General features: G+C 37.3%; 4 protein-coding genes across 4 annotated transcripts; all 4 read right to left on the bottom strand.

Annotated features, from left to right (window-relative positions):
- Positions 1-1934: 1934 nt before the first annotated feature.
- Positions 1935-3020, bottom strand: LOC118826162 (olfactory receptor 4E1-like). The gene is given in 2 exon segments (XM_036597053.1): positions 1935-2210; positions 2212-3020. Coding segments are annotated over 2 exon segments (948 nt in total). The 5' UTR covers positions 2884-3020.
- Positions 3021-6117: 3097 nt separating this feature from the next.
- On the bottom strand, positions 6118-7065 carry LOC118826151 (olfactory receptor 52K1-like). Its single transcript, XM_036597042.1, has one exon. The coding sequence runs from the start codon at positions 7048-7050 to the stop codon at positions 6118-6120; it is 933 nt and encodes a 310-aa protein (XP_036452935.1). The 5' UTR covers positions 7051-7065.
- Positions 7066-12492: 5427 nt separating this feature from the next.
- LOC118826140 (olfactory receptor 142-like) lies at positions 12493-13437 on the bottom strand. Its single transcript, XM_036597031.1, has one exon. It carries the CDS (start codon positions 13423-13425, stop codon positions 12493-12495), a length of 933 nt encoding a protein of 310 aa, XP_036452924.1. The 5' UTR covers positions 13426-13437.
- A 3324-nt stretch (positions 13438-16761) lies between these two features.
- Positions 16762-17697, bottom strand: LOC118826129 (putative gustatory receptor clone PTE03). The gene has a single exon (XM_036597019.1). It carries the CDS (start codon positions 17695-17697, stop codon positions 16762-16764), a length of 936 nt encoding a protein of 311 aa, XP_036452912.1.
- Between the last annotated feature and the right edge of the window lie 4164 nt (positions 17698-21861).

Below are 21861 nucleotides of genomic sequence, written 5' to 3'. Positions count from 1 at the left end.
TGATAAAGTCTACATCAGATTCATGATGTGTCCTTAAACTGCAAATTGCTCATAGCTTGCGTGCTCTCGAGTCTGTGTAGATTCTGTTCTTACCTAAGAACAAATCCCAAGTAAGAAAACATTGGTGAATGTCAGAATCTTTGTGAAAACTGCATAAGTGAGTTTTAAGAAGAAATTTCTTCTTAAGAATGAGCGGTCAGATTTAGTGACAAATACAAATAATGAAAGATCTGTCAAAAACATGAAATTGAGATTTGACCACCACGTTTTTTGCTAGAAGCATTCTGGATATTAATTATAACATCTTTTTATAGAGATTTATCAGTCTACAGTTCTGTTCATCATTGTAGAGAAATCTAACACTGGCTATGTACTTTTTTCAGATTCTCAGTTTCCAACTAGTTATTATTACAGATGTCATGTACTAATTAGATTTAAAATTGTTACACTTTTCTATATTTTTTCTAACATTTTTGCAGTGTTTTCTGGCATTGATATCAGCTCTGTTGCACTGTTTTAAGCTTGTTGCTGTACATTTTCAAAAAACAGTGCCATATTTGTGCCATCTTCATTCCACATATGATGGGATTTAGGAGAGGAGACACAAGAAGTAACTCCATTCACAAGATGTTGCACATAGCTTGCAATCATTTAACCCACTCTCTCTTAGAACACAAAGAAGCCCTGATAATGCATATATATGAAATTATGATGAACTCAGCTTGGGAAACATGAGAAAATACCAGTACCCATAAACATTATTTGCCACCACATCTGTACAAGATAGTTTAACAACCTATTAGTTAAAGAGGTAATGCTTGTCAATTTCATTACCATGTAAGGGCAATAAAGCAAGTTGGAGTATATCCATATAAAAATAAGCAATGCTTATTCAGCCTACATTGTTCCTCTGATACACAGTTTAAGTCTACACAAAAGTTCTGGACTTTATTCTTTGTTGATTATGTATGCATGCATCAGCGTCTGGCCTGGACTGGCAAATCTGCACATATAGCCACGAACTCAAATCCTTAAATTACATATAAATATAACACAGAATAGATTACATCGATTACATTGATTGTAACCCACTGTCTGACTCTTAAATGAATCTTTTGGAATGACCTCTGACTGCAATGAAATGTTTCAGGTCATGTCAAATAAATAAAGCCAGAATAGCAGAACTGAATCAGTTGTTCTTAACTTAGCTGACTTAGTAGAACTACATAAGCACTAATCATCCTAATTTCTATTTCAACCACTTCTAGATGTCTGTTAAATTAGATATCTTTCTTTGTATCTGGTATGGCTGGATATCCATTCAACTGGGACTATTTATCAAACTCTAAGGAAAGGATGTCATGACTGGAAAACATAATAAAAGTTTACTAAACAGACTGATAGAGACTATTGTCTCTATAATGATAAAAATAGAAAGAATAAAAGGAGCTCTTTTTATAGTTTTTCATCAGATGCAGATCATCTGATTAATCTGTCAGTTTTCTTAGACGTAAGATGCCATTTACCCCTAGATATCACAATTATTGCCAGTGATACAAACGTATGGTGTCATTTGAAACTAATTAGTTCTTGTAGATTATTGAAACAAGCCAAGAATTTCTGTTGGGAAGATTAATTCTGTACTTTAGTCAGTTCAGTTCAGAAGTAAAAGAGGAAATATTTACTACAACTTGAATATGCAGTTTACATAGTTTCCATTTCTGCAAAACAAAACAAAAAGGTTTGAAGCATAGACTCAAACCTGTCAATTTAGAAAGTAAATCAAATGTAAATGTATGCAATTGCACAAAATTTAGTAATTACATAGCTTTGTTTGAGTAGCACAGCAAAATAAAATGAAGCACTCTCGCCAAGCATAGTATCCACCCACTGCCTGCATTAACAGAAAAGTATTGCTTACACTGCCATCAGCTTTAATGCACTCCTTTCCGTTTGTGGCTGTACATTTTCACAAAGCGGTGCCGTATCTGAGTCATTTTTAACCCATATATGATGGGGTTCAGCAGAGGAGGCACAACAAGGAACTCCATTCCCAAGATGTTGCGCAGAGCTTGCAGTCCCAGGCTTCTGCCATAGCGAGCATACATTACATCAAATAATACGGAAATGGTGAAGTTGATGAGCGTGATTAAATGAGGCAGACAAGTCTGCATGAATTTAACCCGCTCTGTCTTAGAACGCAAAGAAGCCCTTGATAATGCGAATATATGATACAAAGATGAACACAACTTGACAAACATGATGTAACATTAAGTACCCGAAAATGTTGTTCGCAGTCACATCTGTGCAAGAAAGCTTAACAACCTCCCAGTTAGAGCAGTAAATCTTGTCAATATCATTACCACATAAAGGTAGTCGGGCTGTCAGTGCAGTCATAACAGATGTTTCTAGTACAGAGAAAACCCACATAAAAATCAACAATTTCATCACTTTCTTTTTGGTCATGATGGTGTGATATTCCAAAGGTTTACAAATGGCTACATATCGGTCATATGCCATGACTGTTAGACATGTAGCTTCACAAAAAATATAGCAGCAAATGATGTATATTTGTGCTAGGCACGCTGTATATGAGATAATGTGAAAGTCGGAGAAAACATCAGCAAGAATCTTTGGATAGAAAGCAGAAGCACCACATATTCCATTCACATACAAATTGCATATAAACAGATACATGGGTTCATGAAGTGTTTTGTCCAGAATAATCGCGATAATTAGCGTTAAATTCACAAGCAAAGTCACAATATAGACAACAAGGCCAAATGCAAAGTAAATGTGTTTGTTTGTTCGTGTCTCATTCAGTCCATGAAGCACAAACATGAACTCTCTGGAGGAATTTTCCATCACTTCTTCTCTGAACATAGAATACTTAAACAAGATGGTACTCTTGCTTATATGTTTCTGATGCCTGACATGTGATGTTTACAAAAGATGAAGAGGGAAAAAAAACAGCCTACAGAATAACTCCCCAAGTGAGTTTATATCTTTAATAATTATACTTCCACCCCTGTCATGGTTACACTCTTATCAGGGCTGTATACACGTACAAGCTCCTATTCATGTTAGAGGTTAAAATACCTAAAATCCTTGCAATCACTCATTGAAGAACATTAATTTTAAATGAATGGATTTTTGCTGATGTATTTTTGGCAAAGTTGTGAGTCTCCACCCATCCTTTATGATTTGTAAATCATAAGCAGTCAGTAGGCAGGAGTAACACTTTCTTCTGTTTTTAGGACCCCTTCCTGACCTTACAATGCTGTCAGCTGGAGCCGGCTTAAGAGATATGAGAGCACAACCTGGAATTTGTAAGATCTTGTGTGGCCTATCCAAGTGGATTCAAAATTTGGACCAGTTCTTCAAGGTTCAGTTCTCTCATATCGGTGTCTAACTGTGGCAACATGAGAAATGACTAAACATCCAGAAGCCCCCTTATTCTCACAGCTTCCACTAAAGGACCATAAGTTGGAACAGCAACTACATTTTGTTTCCAGTTATCGATATTTTTATCATTTGGAGAGTTTAGAGGTCACCAGGCCAATTATCAAGTGTCATTGAGAAGAACACAGGACATTTAGAAAATCCATTATGGAAACAAGTGCGTCAGCCACAATTGACCTACAGTAGATTTGCGGGTGTGTGCAAAGTACAGGGGGAGTCATCTAGTCAGGCTTTAGCAGTGGTGCGGCAAAACATCTGCAGTGAAGAGGGTTATTGACTCTGAGCCAAAGGTCTTACAGCAATGCAGTGACGTGTAATGTAAATGTGTCACCTTCTATATTTGTTATACACCCTGACGTGCCTTACCTTGGTGCCAGCTCTTATGCTAAGGTACACGATCTTGCTGCAAATCCTCCCTTTGGGCTTGCTGAAGTAAAATGCCCAAATGTTGAGTGTAACAGAGGCTATGCACATTAAGCTCATTAGTGGTCAGGCCAAATTGGAAAAGAACCACAAGTACTTTTCACAGGTCCAAGGCCAGAAGGCCATAACTAGTTTGCCTTGGTGTGATTTTATCACATCTACCAAAACTGACCTCACTATTGAGAGAGTCTGGTGAGATGATTCTCTGATCACAGAAATGAAGAAGAAGCTTGACCTGTTCTATTTAAACAATATATGGATATGTACCTGGATATGAAATAATTAGCCAGTGAATCTACATTTGTACACTCTAAAAGTTCTACACTCTACACTCAAGGGTTATTTAGTAAAGACAGTGGTTCTATAGAGAAATGTGAACACTGAAAGAACCATCTGCATGATCAAATGGTTCTTCAGATTCATGGAGAATGTGTTGCGTATGTTTCTACATCGCACCTTTTTGAAAGGGTTCTATATGGCACCAAAAAGGTTTCTGCTGTTGTGATGTCAAGCTTGTTACAGAGGAATCCTTTTTGGTGCTATATAGAACCATTTTGAAAAGGTTCTATATTGAAACATATACAACATATATATATATATATATATATATATATATATATATATATATATATGTGTGTATATATATATATATATATATATATATATATATATATATATATATATACTTTCTCCATCAGTCTGAAGAACAATTTCACCATGCAAAGAACTATTTATACAAGAAATGATTCTATTTAGAACTCATGTTTCTAAACAGAACCATTTTTAATACAGAACCCTTGAAGCACCATCTTTTTAAGAGTGTACATTTTGGTCCATTTCTATTAGTTCATTGTATTATAAAATTTCTTAACAACGTAAAAGGCAGCTGGCCTAACAATTACAGAGATACACGTCTTTGTCCTGAGGCTACAATTTGCTCTTAAGTTACCAAATGGTGGTTCCCAAACCTGGTCTGGTGTGCCTCCATCCTGCACATTGTAGTGGTTTTCCCTGCTCCCGAGACACCTGGTCAGCCCATTAACAAGCATTTCTTGAGTTGACATTGTGTTGTGTTACAGTAGGATAGACACTAAATTGTGCAGGCCAAAGAGTACTCAAGGCCCAGGGCTTGGAACATGTGTTCTTATGCATTTTCAGTAGTTCTGCTAACTCAGGTACCTATGTTATTGTACTTATATGTATTGTTAATTTTAAAACTACCCCCAGGTTGGCTCCAGTGGAAGGTGCCAGTAACCCTCTCCAGGGCAGGGTGCATAGTACCTTGTGTCTCTTGATTATGGGGAATTTTGGATCGAGTTTGTCTGGGTCTTCACTCCACACCTGTTTGCCTTGGGAGACCATACCAGAAGCATACCGCTCTAGACAACTTAGCTCTGAAGATGCCTAGACCACACAAGCCCTTACGCCACAAACGTTTTTAACAGCAGTTTGTTTTCAGAGCAGGGAGTTATCACTACTCACTTTTAACTCATCACAGAATTCCTTCATTGAACTGAATTGGTAACCAGGAAATACATGCTCTGAGACATTAGGGCACATACGTTTGTTTCCCTCGAGAATGGTTTCTGTTGAATCAGTTTGCTTGTGAGAATGAAATTTTATCTTTCAACTAGGAGAAGTAAGCTAAGCAACCCAGTTTGCAAAATAATGTGAAGGTTGTAGTCAGGTAACTGTTTATACAGGTACGTATGTGTGGGGTGTGATTGTAACAAAAAAGGGAATCCAATCATTTAAACCAAGTGTGGCAGTACATGGTTACAATAAACAGCAACAGACACTGCTGTCCTTAATAGACCAAGTTTAATACTCATGTGTAGTGTTTATCCTTCTCCAATATGATTAGGTCATCTCTTGAAGGAACAGCCTATATTTTCCAATTGTCCAACTGTTTAAAACTTTAAAGATTCTAAACTATATTTTTTACAGCATTAATGGGTATATATTACTGAACAGGAGCAGAGCTAGATAGAGTAGCATAAATCAATACTCAAGCAAAAGTCATGTTACTTCTGTGAAATTATGGCTTATGTAAAAGTTATAGTATCTTTGCACAAATTTACTTGAGTTGCAGCAGGCAAAAGAAAAACCTAAGTAACTTATAGAACTACAGCAGAATTTCCTAGTACATCCAGCATGGGAACTGCAGTGCACTCTTTTTTTTTGTGGAGCACTCTGGGTTACTTCAAACTGCTTTGCACAACATTGTTCAGTTTAGGCAACACCTATGATGTTGCTGAAGAACAGTTTCATGACTTGCTTCCGTATTTTGGTCAGTGTTAAACCATAAATAAGAGGGTTTAAAATAGGAGGTATCAGGAGGAAGTCCAGGGCCAAGAAATTTCTCAAACCTTGAGGAAAAGAATTTGAACCATAGCGACTATAAAGTACATCAAACAACAAAGCACTTGTAACATTCAACAGTGTAAGTATGTGTGGCGTGCAAGTCTGCATGAATTTATATCTGCCCTCTTTAGACTTTCTACATGTTTCAATCAACTGTATGTATGAGCAAATAATCAATACTGCATGTCCAAAATATAAAAATATAATTATGTATCCAACCACATTATTCACTGTTGTGGAGCTGCAGGCCAGTTTAACAACTGCCCAGTTTTCACAATATATCTTTTCAATATTTGAGCCACACAATGCTAATCTTGATGTCAATAAGACTAAAACAGCTATGCAAAATAAAGGTGCAAGCCAAGAAAAAATGATAAATTTTACAATTTTATGATTTGTCATTTCTGAGTGGTACTCTAGTGGTCGACATATTGCCACATACCTGTCATATGCCATTACTGTTAAAGTTGAATAGTCACACAAAGCAGATGAATAGATGACAAATATCTGAATCAAACAGCCTGCATATGATATCACATGAAGCTGAGACAGTAAGTCATACATGAATTTAGGGTAGAAACCAGCAGTGCCATAAAGTGCATTTATACACAAATTACATAAAAATATGTACATTGGCTCATGAAGGCATTTATCTGAGGCGATGGAAAAAATGACAGTGATGTTACATAATAAGACAAAGTTATAGCACAGTGCTGTCAAAGAAAAAAGCACATATTTGTTTTCAGCTGTTCCATCTAATCCAGAGAGTGTGAACACTAAAATGCTGGAAACATTTTCCATGATAGATCGATTCTGTAATGGAAAAGAATTACATAACAGGATTAGCTAGAATTGGTTTCAAGATGTCCAGCACCTGTAATTTTGCAACTAAACTGCAAGTGCTCTGCAGACTCAGACTGTGAGGTGAAGTAAATGTACAATATAAAGTTTTACCTTTCTAAACCATAATGGCTGGTTTAAGCAAGTACTAAATATTTGTCATTGTTAAGTCTTTTTCAATTAATAACCATGACATTCAGTAGAAAATTTTCACTCAAAAAATCAATGACCAATTTCCCAAAATAAATTCACAGCTACTTCATCTTGTCTTTAAAAAATAGAAGTGAATACAAATATTAAATTAATAAATAATAAAATGGCTTAGGTCATATTGCCCTTCTGTAATGCAGAGCACTGAATTTGGTTATTAAGATGACATTCATAGCTGTATTGTTTCTGTATGCTGTAATCAGATGCTACACTTAAAAAGAAAGTCATCTAAAAATTATCTTTCAGAATCAACAAAATTATACAATAGATTTGATATATTATTTTAGTATTCATAGGAATTTTATATTAGACTGTATATTTCCCTACAGATAAACAAAGTAAATAAAAAAAAGTAAATAGCAAGTAAATAAAAAAACAGGTGTACCATCTTGTGCCTTATCATGCGTCTCCTCTAATAAAGATATGTTTGGAGAGTCTTTTTATACAGTTCTTCTCCACAGTCAGCCTACTCTGGGACAGGTAATGATGAAGTGCAGATCCACGAAGTGAGGAAAAAATAGAATATTTTAGCCAATCAAATCCAGAGATAGTGTCTCTTGGTTGGTTGGGGGGGGTTGTTTAACCTTTTAAGGCTAATGTCTGCTGTGTAATCTGCTCTTCTCTGTTAGCAACATGACTTCTCAATGTTGTCATTAGATTTATTTGATATGTAAAGAATGCAATCTAACCAATCTAACCAAGTCCAACATTTTACACTTTTAAATGGGCAAACATAAATATGAATAAAAGTCACACATCAATCATTAATTATAGTGACTGTGATTACACAAAACTGACCCAAAACACATTATAAATGAGCTTGCACATTCATTCAAAAAAATCAGTGTGTCCAACAATAAAGGAAGCTATGTTTTGCTTTTATGATACAGTGATAAACATACAGGAAGAGCCAACATGGATACATAAAGGCTGTAAAGGCTGAGTTAAAGGAGCCATGCATATTTAGTCCTATATTTATTTTAGCCTTTTTATTTTGGGCATGTGTGAAAATGCTGCAAAATCATATGATACACAGCTTCATATAGACTTATAATGCATTATTTGTGTGTAAAAGTCATACATTCAGACTGTAAGTAGTGCCCTATAGGGATTTGGGGGAGTGATTCTAACAGTTTGCTGATCAGTTTGCTAGAATTAGTTTTCTAGTGGACAGCAGAGCAGCACAGTGAACTGTACTGCCTGAACGATTCATGCAGTGTGCCATAAAGATGTGTACCCGGTCTGCAACAACGTTTAGGTAGGTGGCACATCTGACATCTGCCTGAGTTCTTCACCCAGGGTGTAGCACACCATGTGCTACCCTGAGCAGAGGAAGGATGCTGGCATGATGGTTTCAGCATCAAGCATTTTATTTCTCTTACAACAAGCACTACTTAAGTCACACCAAAACCCAAAACCACCACCTTTCAGTGGCTGGTGTGTGGCTTCATTGTGGAATTGGAGACAGGGCTCAGGAAGTTGCATTTGGGGCTTGAGTGCTGACTTCTTGTCAGTATCCTGGCCTCAGACGCCATCCTCACGCTGGCTCTCATGCTTCTCACTGGCGTTTGCTGCTCAGGTATTTGGAACACACCCCCATCATTGAACTTCGGCCAGTGACCCCCCTAGTGACAGACAAAGCATGTATAGGGAGGAAAGGGAGGAAGAGATGAATTGAGGGTCGTAGGGCAGACCGGGGAAAAAGATATTGGGAAGGGGAGCCCACTTCAGCCAAGATGCAGGGACAGTCAGAGGGTAGGCTTCACATTCCGATGGGAGCGTATAACCTCAGCAGGGGTTCAGGAAGTATGCCCCCTCACCATCCAGGTGCAGGGACAGTAGATCAGAGGCTCTTGACCATCTGCTGGGTCTAGTTATCATCCAACTGCCCCAGTGCTTTTTGGCTTCTAGGAGCAGACCCAGCAGGCCCTATTGGAGGTTCGTTGTCCATAAAGGAGGGCCTGGATCACTTTACCACCTGGTATGGATCACTCCGTGTGCCCATGTGCTTCTCCCAGGTTTCAGCCTTAATGTAGCATGCCATGTGCTCTGATGAGGAACAAAGCACAATGCAGGCATGATGGTTTCAGCAGCAAGTATTTTTTTATCTTAAAACAAACACAACCAAAATAAACCAAAAACTGATCTCTTTCCAGTGGCCTCTTTTTCTTTAATGACTTTTTAGTCCTTCCTCCCACATGAGCTTTTCAGCTGTACTCACTTAATTTGCTGCTACTCACCCATCCCCTCTCTCCCAAGAGGGCTTGTTGCATTTACTTCTCTATCACCATCCCTGCTCTGCAACATGACCACCAGGTTTGAATGTAATGTGTAGTGTGGAACAGGAGGCAGGCCAAGGAGGCACATAGGGTATTGCTCAGAGCATCAGACTCCTTCCACCATCATTTTCCCACTGTGCATCCTGGTGCCATCACTTCCCCAGGTAAATGGTGCACACACCCAGTCATCCAAGTGATGTAAATAAAATAGCATCCACCTCCATAAGGAACGGGGCTTTGGGGTTCAGCAAACAGACATGCAGAGGTCAGGTGGTGTTTGATGTCCTCAAATGCCTCCTGGGCTTCAGGCATCCTCTAACCATCCTGGTGGTATAAGACCTGGGTTTTCTGTTGGGAGGAAACCAAGGAAGGTTGGGGAGTAACATCTGGAATGACTGCAAGGCATTCAAAACCAGTTGGAGGGACTTCATTGAATAAGCCCCGGACCATCACAGATCAGGTCAACCAGTCTATCCGGGCAATCAGCCGGCCAGGTGCTCATGTAAGAAGCAGCAATATCTGCTCTATATATTAGCCTAGATGTAAGATAATAGGAAGGGTCTGCTGAGTGACAACAACAGAGGAACAAGTGTGGCCATCAATGGCCAAAAGAAGTATAGAGTGAATGAGAGAATTGGGGCGTAGCTTCAAACCCATATCAATGAAGTTCCCCGCTGCCCCAAAGTCAATGAAAGCGCTGACTTTTCACTTTTGCTGATAGTATTGGCTGGTCTTTTACTGAAAACTTGGGGCAATCTGAGAGAAATTGACCTGAAAGGCCACAATAGAGGTGCCTGCACTCTTGCGTATGGGTGTCCTGTTCATGATAATAAAGTCTATCCTCTAAGCCTGGAAGGCTCAAAAGGGTTGCAGAGGGCAGTGTAGTAAGGGCCAGGGAAGCATGCCGCTCAGGAAGACGTCTGACAGCATCAGCCTTTCAGTACCTATGGCACTCCTGCAGGCAATTGTCCAGCCAGAGGGTTCAGTCATACAGGTCTTAATGAGTTAAGGGTAGATCGTAAGAGAGTACAAAAATGCAGATACAAATAACACATCAAAGATTATGGAACATTCACGTATGGTATATATGCAACTTCTTAGTTCGTTTTTCACTTGCTTTGTTCAACTGTTAAGCTGATGAAAATTATGTTTTTGCATGTTGTGCATGAGTTTCCTCTTGCAAAGCCAGCCTGAGGATTTTTTAACTGGCTTCTACATAGGTTACGCTGTAACATTCTGTGTCCAGCTTGCCACTAACTAACTAGAAATGTTAGACTGAAAACAATTAAAAGCAATTGACCCACTAGAGCTTGAGAATTTCTCATATTTATTTACTCTCTTAAAGCTTTAATAATAAATACAACAATTTCCATAATGCAGTGTGCCAGCAAGCTACTTAGTCAGTCCCATGTATAACCCCAGCCAACCAAAGGGGCATGTTTAACTGGGAGCATGGAGAGTGATACACACACACTGCAAAAGAACAATGCAAGCTTCTTTTGCAGTCCTCTATAAAGTAGATTTATTCATGAAAATGCAGCACACAGTTTGTGTTCAAAGGTTAAAAAAGCACAAGCAATGGGTGTCACCTGTTTTGGTGCTGATATTTAAAAGACTATATTAAAGGATGTAATTTTCAGTCTGCCTGCAGTCACACTGGTTGCAACTACTTCAGAGGCTCAGTCTCATTCTCTACCATCCTCCCAGTCTTCTGTTCTACTGACCTCCCAATCTCCTGCTCTGCCAGTCCCTTGCTCTGCCTGCCCCCTAGGCTCCTACTCTGCTGGCCTACCACCCTCCTGCTCTGCCTACCTTCCAGTGTCCTGCTGTGCTAGCCTCCCAGTCTCTTGTGTCTTTTCTGTCTTATGGCTCAGCTTTTATCAAGGCCCTTGAACTAGTCCAAGTCTCCAAGCCAGTTCTGTACTGGCTACCTGGCTGTTCCATCACTGGCTTCTGTCTGGGGTCCAGATCTGGATTCTCAAGCTAGAACAACATTTCTGTGCCAACTTCAGTTTCCAGTTAAGCTCCTTGAGCAAGGCAGGCCTGTGTACTGTTCCATTCTCCGTCTCTGTTCTGGTCTATGTGCTGGTCCAGTCCCTTGTGCAACCTCTGTCCCTGGCTCTTCATCTATCCTAGCTCCTGTTGTGAATTCATGTTGGGGAACCCCAGCCAATAATTAATGTTCCTAGGTGCTTCTTGTCCCTGTTCTCATGTTTATTTAAAACTCTTTCATTTTCTTTGTTTCTGTTCATGGATTCCCACATTTTTTTGTTTTCTTCATGTTTTGTTAAAAAAAACTGCTTAGAAGGACTCCATTAAATAGACTTTGCATATGTGTCTCACTTCACTGCCTCGTTCATTGTATGTATTACAAATAAATTCCATTGTATGTAGTGGAAATGCCTCTTATTAGCTCCCCATAAAGGTCAGTTTTTTGCAGAGCTCTTGATATCGCGGACAGGGATACCTCTATTCCACTTTCAACTACGGGGCTCTGTAGGTCCTCTATAGTGATTGCTGGCCTTTCTCTGTCTTTACTCCCAAGTCTGCGTCTTGTGGAAGGGGATTATATTTCGATTGTGGCTTGTACTTTTCAAGGCATTGAGATTTGAGCATGTAAATACAAATGGCAAAAGAAAACAAAAATACTGATTGGAAAAATATGGAGCATTTAAAGATGAAAAACACTGCTATGTAAATCTACTATTATGTTTAATTTTTTTTCTTTTTACAGCTCTTTGTTACAAAATTATTTGTTTTGTTTTTTTTTCAGTTCATGTCCTTGGCAGATAAAAATGAATCATGTCCAATCATTTAATTAGCCAGATAACTATCATGTAGACATGTGTGGGATAGAGTTTAGGGCCAAAGAAGGAAAGGTTGCTACAAACTCTTTTTAACAAAAATGTTCAGTTTAGGCAACACCTATAATGTTGCTGAAGAACAGTTTCATGACTTGCTTCCGTATTTTGGTCAGTGTTAAACCATAAATAAGAGGATTTAAAATGGGAGGTATCAGGAGGAAGTCCAGGGCCAAGAAATTTCGCAAACCTTGAGGAAAAGAATTTGAACCATAGCGACTGTAAAGCACATCAAACAACAAAGCAATTGTAACATTAAACAAAGCAAGAAGATGTGGTGTACATGTCTGCATGAATTTATATCTGCCCTCTTTAGACTTTCTACATGTTTCAATTAACTGTATATATGAGCCAACAATCAATACTACATGTCCAAAATATCCAATTATAATTATGTATCCAATCACATTATTCACTGTTGTAGAATAACAAGCCAGCTTAACAACTGCCCAGTTTTCACAATATATCTTTTCAATATTTGAGCCACACAAGATTAGTGTTGATGTTAACAAGACAGAAAGAGTCATTATAAAAAATGGTGCAAGCCAAGAAAAAATGATAAATTTGACAATTTTTTGATTTGTCATTTCTGAGTGGTACTCAAGTGGTCGACATATTGCCACATACCTGTCATATGCCATTACTGTTAAAGTTGAATAGTCACACATAACAGACGAATAAATAACAAATATCTGAATCAAACAGCCTGCATATGATATCACATGTAACTGGGACAGTAAGTCATACATGAATTTAGGGTAGAAACCAGCAGTGCCGTAAAGTGCATTCATACACAAATTACATAAAAATATGTACATTGGCTCATGAAGGCATTTATCTGAGGCGATGGACAAAATGACGGTGATGTTACATAATAAGATAAAGTTATAGCACAGTGCTGTTAAAGAAAATAGCGCATATCTGTTTTCAGCTGTTCCATCTAATCCAGACAGAGTGAACACAAAGATACTGGAAACATTCTTCATAGTGAACAGAATCTGTAATGGAAAGGATTAATTAGAATTAATTAAAGACTAATCAGAGTCATTAAAGATACGTCAAACCCATATTATGTGCAACTCAAAAAATGATGTACTGGCAAATATTTCTCTTTTTTGAAATTGTTTTAAGAATATTACAAGATTATACACGTTATTTCTAGATTTGTTCTGCTTGTTTTAAGTAAGTTGATCTAGATCTGGCAGATACTTTTGTTTGTTTAACATTATACAAGCAACAACATCTGCCAATAGAATAAGACAATTTTACTTGATAACATTCTTATCTCACAATGGGAAATGTTGCATATATTGACTAGACGTAAGATGATTTAATTTGCCAATATATATATTTTTTTCACAGTGCTGGTTCCAAGCCTTCCAACATCTGTGAGTCTCCCACTAAGCTGCAGCTGCTCTGGGAATTCACATTCTAGGGGTATTTAAAAGAACAACATAACTGTTCACCCTTCTAAACTGCCTGTGATATCATAGTATGATATTATATAATATCACTATGTGATAGTACTAATAATTTGGTAATGTCTTAGTTCATGACCTACCAACTTATTCATTTAATAATAATGAAATTCATTTAATTTTTTTTTTATGATTTTATAATAATTTACTTAGCCAGCAATTTCCCAGAAACTGCATCACATTTAAAAAATTGTGAATAAAAGGTTACCTTGCCCTGAATGCAGCTATCAAGCGATGACACTGTAATCAGATGCAACAGAAAATTTGTTTCATTTGATAGTCAACAAAAACATAAAATAGGTTTGATATATCGTTTTTTTATATTACACTTACAAAGTAATTTTTCTCTTGAAAGCAAGTAAAATACCTGCTGCCTTTGCATGTGTGTACTCTAATGAAGAGATGAAGGTTGGAGTGTCTTTTTATACAGTTCCTTTCCACAGCTGACCACCTATGGGACAGACTATGAAGGAGTTCATGGCAACTGAATGATAAATATGTATATATTTTAAAACTGTAGTTAATTTGTTTGTGCTCACTACATCAGTAACCCCTCTGACAGTTCAGTGTCATTCTACAATCTTTATATGGTGGATACAGTATACAGTAACATCACTGGCTAACTAGGGCTTTGTTACCATAACGGACAGGCTAACTAGAAATATTCGATAAACATAGCTAGTATACAGTCAATAATTTTAGAAATGGAGATTTCTAGGAATTTTTACCAATTCAACAAGGTTTGTTGGAGTTAAAAACTGACCAGAGTCATTTTGTTGTTCATCTGGTCAAACCACCAAATGTCACCAATTTAAATGTCACTTCAATAAATTATTCCATAGCAATTATTCTGAAGTAAATTGATCTGACTTTGTGTTATTATGATGCCCTTGTATGTCATTCATCACATATTCTTTTCAATTTTAGTTTTGTATTAAAAATGTTTTATTGCTTTAAAGGGCCTTTATTGAAGTTTCTAAATGAATTTTTTATTTTTAAAAATTTGTAAAAGTATCAAAATGTACCATTCTCTCCCCAGCCCGTACAGGCAGTATATGGAAACTGTTTTGACTTAATTGTTTTTGTGCTATCAAAAAAAAAGCACAGTTATAAACTTTTTCTCATTTGGTTAACAGTAGTTTAGTTCCTCCCATCCACACTAAGTTATAAGAAGTGTTTCAGAATATTCTTGGCACACAGTGCAGATCAGCCAATCAGGGTTGTTTTTCCTTATTATACCATACCTCAGTTCTATTGACAAGACACACCTAGATAGCAAGCTAGTTTTAGCAATTATAACCTGGTGCCTATTAGTTACACTGGCATGTAGGTAGCCAAATGAGAGGCAGCCATCAGTCATCACTCTAATACAGTGGCCCAGGCTCATACTGGACTCTGCTGCCTTGCCCCACTCCTACAGTGTCTCTGATATTAAGTGCTGCTCTTCCATAGCACTCTTGCTCCTTTTTTACCCGAAATCATCCAAAACCTAGCTGTGCATGACAAAACTACATAACAAAATGGCTGGACAGCCCATATTATTGGCATCTAGCACATCAACTTAGATATAAACAGCAATGAACTGAACTCAAACATAATTAGTGCAGCATTCAACCAATAACACTCAATATATGATGTCTCCAAAAATCAGATAATGGAAATCTAGATAAAGGACTTACATGGCAAAATATATAGACCTGTACAGCTGAAAGATCTTGTCAACCAGACCTACGTACTGACGTAATAAACATATGGCAGGTAGTATACAATTATAAAACATCAGCAATTTGCAACAATGTTTATCTATAGTGGAAGCATCTTTCAAACCATGAATAAAAAGAATTTAGCTAGTCAAACTACTTCTTGTGGGAGGGTTTCAGACAGTAAACAGTTTTTTTATATTATTTTATTTTCATCAATTATGCTCTTGAAAACTTTCAAAAATGTCTTCACAACATTACAACATGCTCCATATCCATTGTGTTACAGATAAATGACTAAAGTGAAAAAATTATATTTTCACTTTGAATCAAACATCAATTGTTCATACTATTGTTCCTATTGTTCATACATTCAAAATCCAACTCAGTGCATTACACATTTAATTATATAGTTATTATACAGTTATTTAAAATGTTGAGTATGCAACAATACATGTTAAGTCTTCAGCAATACATAAAAGAAAAAAGTTTAAATATGACTAAAGTTGAAAAAGAGGATTTCTTACAGATAAATAAAAGAAAGTAAATTCCAACAAAAGGCTGTATTTTCATTTATGACTTCCAGAAATGTGCATTAGAAAGGTGTGAATGCAGGATCAGTCTCAAAATAAAATAAAAATAGTGGCAATACCCAGAAGAAAAAGTAGATGTAGCACAAGATCAGTGAATTCAGTTAAATCCTAAATAAAACATTCATTCAAGTCAATAACATGTTACCATATGTGATACACTACCCCATGTTATATAAGCTGCAGTCTGTTTGTAATTAGACAAACCAGATAAAATGTGTTGAAAGCGTTCAAAAAGAGAAAAAAACACAAACAAATACTTAATGTAATGTATAATCAGGTGTGTATTGTAAGTTTTACAATCAGGGTGAAAAACATAGTAAATGTGGTTCTCTGTAAAACCCAATTTTACAAAAGCCTAAAATACCCTAATTTGAACCATTGATTTACAATTTTCTAAAATTTCCTCAAATGTATATTCAGGGCTGAGTTCCCCAAAAGCATCTGAGCACAAAGATAATTCTTAAATGGTAAAGCGAGCATCACACTGTACACTCTCTATTCCAGGTGGGACGATCTCAACACTAAAATGCTTTTGTGAAACTGGGCCCTGTTCAGTGTGCAAATTGGGGATGAACAGATTGTTTAGATATTTTTAGATTTGTAATTTTTCTGCGAATATCAGGAAAGTTCAAGCCGTAAACAAGGGGGTTTAAGAGAGGCGGTATAATCAGAAACTCTAGAGAGAGAATAACAGCTACTGCTGGATGTAAATTCTCAAACCGGGTAAAAGTCATTTCACAGAAAATAGTAATTGAGTAATTAGTGAAAGTCACCAAATGAGGAAGACAAGTATGATAAGCTTTCTTCCTTACCTCTTTTGAACTTTTCTGACAGATTAAAAGAATCTTAAAATAAGAATATATAATAAAAGTCAAGGGAATCAAAACTGTTGTTATAAGCACAACAAAGCCATAGATGTTGTCAATCATAGCATTCTCACAGGAGAGCTTTGCAATAATCCAGTTGTTGCAGTACAATTTTTTTATTTCATTACCACACAGTCTTAGTCTGGCAGTCAAAATGATGCCAATACCAATAGAAAACATTGGATAAATCCAAGATAAAGCTATCAATATGATAAGTACCCTGGGGGTAATAATGCTGTGGTATCGTAAAGGTTTACTTATAGCAACAAATCTGTCATATGCCATTAAAGTTAAGATTGTAAATTCATATGATGCATAAGTGTAAATAACAAACGTCTGTACATGGCATGCAGGACGGGAGATCATGTGTGAATATACCAGTAAATCAGTTAGCAATCGTGGAAAGAAGCCAGCTGTGCCATAAAGAGAATTGAGTGATAAACATGAAATCAGAATGTACATAGGCTGGTGCAAAGTGGGTTCCAGATATATTACAAGAATGATGGCGACATTGAAGAATAATATAGTGCAGTACAGGATCAGTCCCAAAATGAAGAACAAATATCGGAAATAGCCCAGATTTTCAAACATGGAGAAATAGAGGATGGTTTCATTTTCCATTGTGCTTTAGATGACAAACACTGAAATCATTGTCCTGAACTGAAAAGAAGAAATTACATCACTATATCAGCAACATTACTCTCATGATTATTAACATAGAAACAAAATGCTTTATAACATTTTGAACATATAATCTCCACAAAAGTACTGATGTGTAGAACATTAACATACCCCACTGCAGATCAAACGGACAGCGGGAATAGTAAGACGACTCTTGCAGGAGGAAAAGTGAGCATGACTATTTGGCTGAGTTTATATAGTATAAGGTGACAGACCCAAGGAGGTCACCAAGGATGCCGACCTATGTCCCCTTTGTTTATTGTTTTTAGCTAACAGGAAGGCATAGATAATTAGCTGTTGACGTCCAAAAAAGCCTACATGGGCAATTTGTTATATACATGTTTACCACCTTCAATTATATGAGTCTGTGGACCTACCCTTCAATAACTTACTCTCATTTCTATACAACTATTAGATCACTTCCATTTTATACAATATTACTAAAACATTCAAAGTATAAATATGCAAATATGGTGAGTTTATGATGCCATTGCACAGCCTTATTGCAGTAAGCTCTAATAACCATCAAAGTAAGTGTATTATGGATTCTGTTTCTTGATGTTCCATCCATTCTCATCTGTTCCTCCTTTTATTGAGGCTTAGCATTCCTTTTTACATATAAAAGAAATTATAGCAATGACAGAAATGATTGTAACTTCTTTACATTTTTCAGAGATTTAAATTGAAATAGTTCACTTTGGTAAAATCTTTCTTAAAAGAACCTTTAGATCTCTGGTTTGTACCTTTTGTACATTTTCCTGTTTCTTTTGGCAGTCCTATGCAAACTGGGAACAATTTTAGAACAGTGGCTTCCGACTTCTATGACTGTGGCAGCTCAACGTCAAAGTGCTTTACAATGAAAAAAAAAAACAGAAACACACCAAACAGGTAAGGTAAAAATGAAAACAAGTAAGATTACTGTGCATTATAATTTCAAATAAAAGACAAATTCAACTGTTTCTTGAGTGTGTGCCACATCGATTGCCTCAATGTAAAGGGTAATGAGCTCCACAGTGTAGAAGCATAATAACAGAGAGAGGCCTCTCCACTCCTTCTGGAATTTACTGTAATTACTCCATCCATCATCTAAACCGCTTATCCTTCTGGGTCGCAGTGGGGTGCTGGAGCCTATCCCAGCTGTCATTGGGCGGAAGGCAGGATACACCCTGGACAGATCGCCAGTCCATCGCAGGGCAGACAGACAGACATACACATTCACACACTCACTCACACCCAGGGTCAATTTAGCATGTCCAATTGACCTGACTGCATGTTTATGGACTGTGGGAGGAAACCGGAGTACCCGGAGGAAACCCACGCAGACACGGGGAGAACAGGCAAACTCCACACAGAAACGACCCTGGTCACACGGCCGGGAATTAAACCCAGGCCCTTCTTGCTGTGAGGCGACAGTGCTACCCACTTCGCCATCGTGCCGCAACTGTAATTACTGTATACTCTAATTTGTTTGCAGAAGGTCAGAATCTGGGGTCTTTTAGTGCCTCAAAAATTAGTAAAAAAATCATTCTAAAAGATATAGGTAACAGTGCAGTTCTTTCAAAATGAGCATGATATATGTTCTTTCTTATTTTCATTAGGATAAGTGTTATTCTTTTTTTTTGTCAGAATGTAAAATTATATTCAGGTTTAAAAACTTCAGATTTGAACCTATGAACTATGACATATGAACTTTTTTTTCAGTAACATTGACAGAGTATAATTTAGTAAAAACCTTCATAGGTGAGCAAGCAAAGAAACATCAGAAAAAATGTTTTATATTGGTTTCAGCACTGTTTTTATTGTGGAAGTTGTACATGTTTTTTTTATATCAGAAAGCTGCAGTTGTGCTTTTCTCAGCACAGCCGTCTTTGTAGAAATCAGGGAAAATATTTTGTTTGAAAACAATATTAATTAATTAATTAGAAATTCTCACTCCAATTTCCATTCTGCCAATGGAATGGGCCTGCAGAAAGAAAATATGCAAGGCAGAGGTTCGGAACCTCTTGGGGTTGGGCACCTCCCCTTCATCAAAATGATATTAAATTCTGTAGCTCAACAACCATTGCTAATTTCAGTCCCAACCCTGAAGTGCACTTCAACAGAGTAAACAACATTTGACACTGTTAACAAGGTTGGCAGGTAGCAATATCATTATTATCTGCCAGTCTAACAAAGACAGGGATATATTTTTGTCTCAAGACGTTGGTGAACCTATGTGAACCTATGCAGGGTAAATGGGACCTGAACATGATTAGTAGATTTCAAATAATTTGCAAAATCACTACTCAAAACAGTTCTGAAGGCAGCACTACCCCTGAGGCAGGATGAACGTAAATGGCTCAGAGAACAACCAATTGAAATAACCAATAGACAGGGCTTATCTTTACAAATGACTCTCTGTTCCTCTGTGCTGCCAATGTGGATGCAGTGCATGAAAGGTATGGAATTCAGTTTCTGGTGTTGTTCGTTTTTCAGGAAATTCTTTGTACATGGTGTTAGTTTCTCAGAAACCTGCCTGGAAAACTAGTTAGCTTCTAAAGCAGCATCTTCTTTGACTGCTTGCTTGTTAGCTAGTAAAGTAATGTAGGTAGACTAGTAGTAATGCTAGCTATTAAACATGAGTGACAGCAGTTTCTTTACTAATGCTGTGTTTACATGTTGGAACTGAAGACATACCTCTTGCAATGATAGCAGCATGCTGCCACTAAACTTTGCTGTGGTCACGCTGAGTCTAAATCACAACTGCTTAAATTTTAAGCATATTATGGTAGTATGTACATTGTGCACTCATGGCACCAGCTTATTATCCAATGTTTTTTGTGATGAACTACTAATAAAAATAAAAGTAATAATACGCTTTCAGCCTGCTGTGAATTATGAACACAGTAAAGTACACATGGGCCTACATATTTGACAAACCTTATAGTATATCTCTCATTCCAGCTTGCTCTGCTTAACCAAGCACATTCATCCCTGCCTGTTGGCTGGTAACTAATTACGTTCATTCTACCTCAAAGGTAGCGCTGCCTTCAGAACCGTTTTGAGTAGCGATTTCATACACAAGCTATTTTAATTGCCACATAATTTAATAGTCTTGAAAAAAAGGCCAGCACGGTGGCGCAGTGGGTAGCTCTGTCGCCTCACAGCAAGAATCGCCTGGGTTTAATTCCCGGCCGGGTGACCAGGGTCATTTCTACATGGAGTTTGCATGTTCTCCCCGTGTCTGCGTGGGTTTCCTCCAGGTACTCCGGTTTCCTCCCACAGCCCAAAGACATGCAGTCAGGCCGATTGGACATGCTAAATTGCCCCTAGGTGTGAGTGTGTGTGTGTGAATGTGTATGTCTGTCTGTCTGCCCTGCGATGGACTGGCGATCTGTCCAGGGTGTATCCTGCCTTCCGCCCAATGACAGCTGGGATAGACTCCAGCACCCCACCGCGACCCAGAAGGATAAGCGGTTTAGATGATGGATGGATGGATGGATGAAAAAAAGGCCAAGATCATTAAATGTGGATCAGTGTACCATGTGTAAGCATACACAGAGGCTACACAAGCAGCATTGTTCACACACTGTAACACTTACTTTCATAGTGTCTACATAACACATCTTACATCTTACATAAACACTCTATAACATACTCTTTCTATTGATAGGTTGCTGTCTCAAACCCAACCCAACTCAACTTGACAGAATAGTACTTAGTTTTTTAATGGTTTTTTTTTCAATTAACTCTGATTTATATTAAAAGTGAACTTGAAAGATTTAGATTTAAAAAAAAAAATAAAATACTGGCACACATTTCCATGATACTCCTGAAACACAAAAGTTTTAGTTCATATTTTAGCCACGCCCCTGCATTTTAGAGCAGGAAGTGAGACTGCATCCCTGTCCCTCATGACCACATGGTGAGCTGTTAGATTCCATTGTTCTGAAGTAAATGCATCTCAATATCTGAAAATCAGTGCACAACATTAAGAACTGTCACTATCAAAACACTTTTTTCTACAATTATGTAAACTTTTTTGTATTTTAATAAAAGCATTAAAAATAATCATATTTTTGATTTTAAAAATGTATATAACATAACTGTTCAAAGCTGTGTTTG

Source organism: Colossoma macropomum, unplaced genomic scaffold, assembly GCF_904425465.1.
Source record: "Colossoma macropomum unplaced genomic scaffold, Colossoma_macropomum, whole genome shotgun sequence".
In the NCBI taxonomy this organism is placed as follows: Eukaryota; Metazoa; Chordata; class Actinopteri; order Characiformes; family Serrasalmidae; genus Colossoma; species Colossoma macropomum.
The sequence above is the reverse complement of the archived record's forward strand: the minus strand, read 5'-3'. Positions and strand labels throughout refer to the sequence as shown.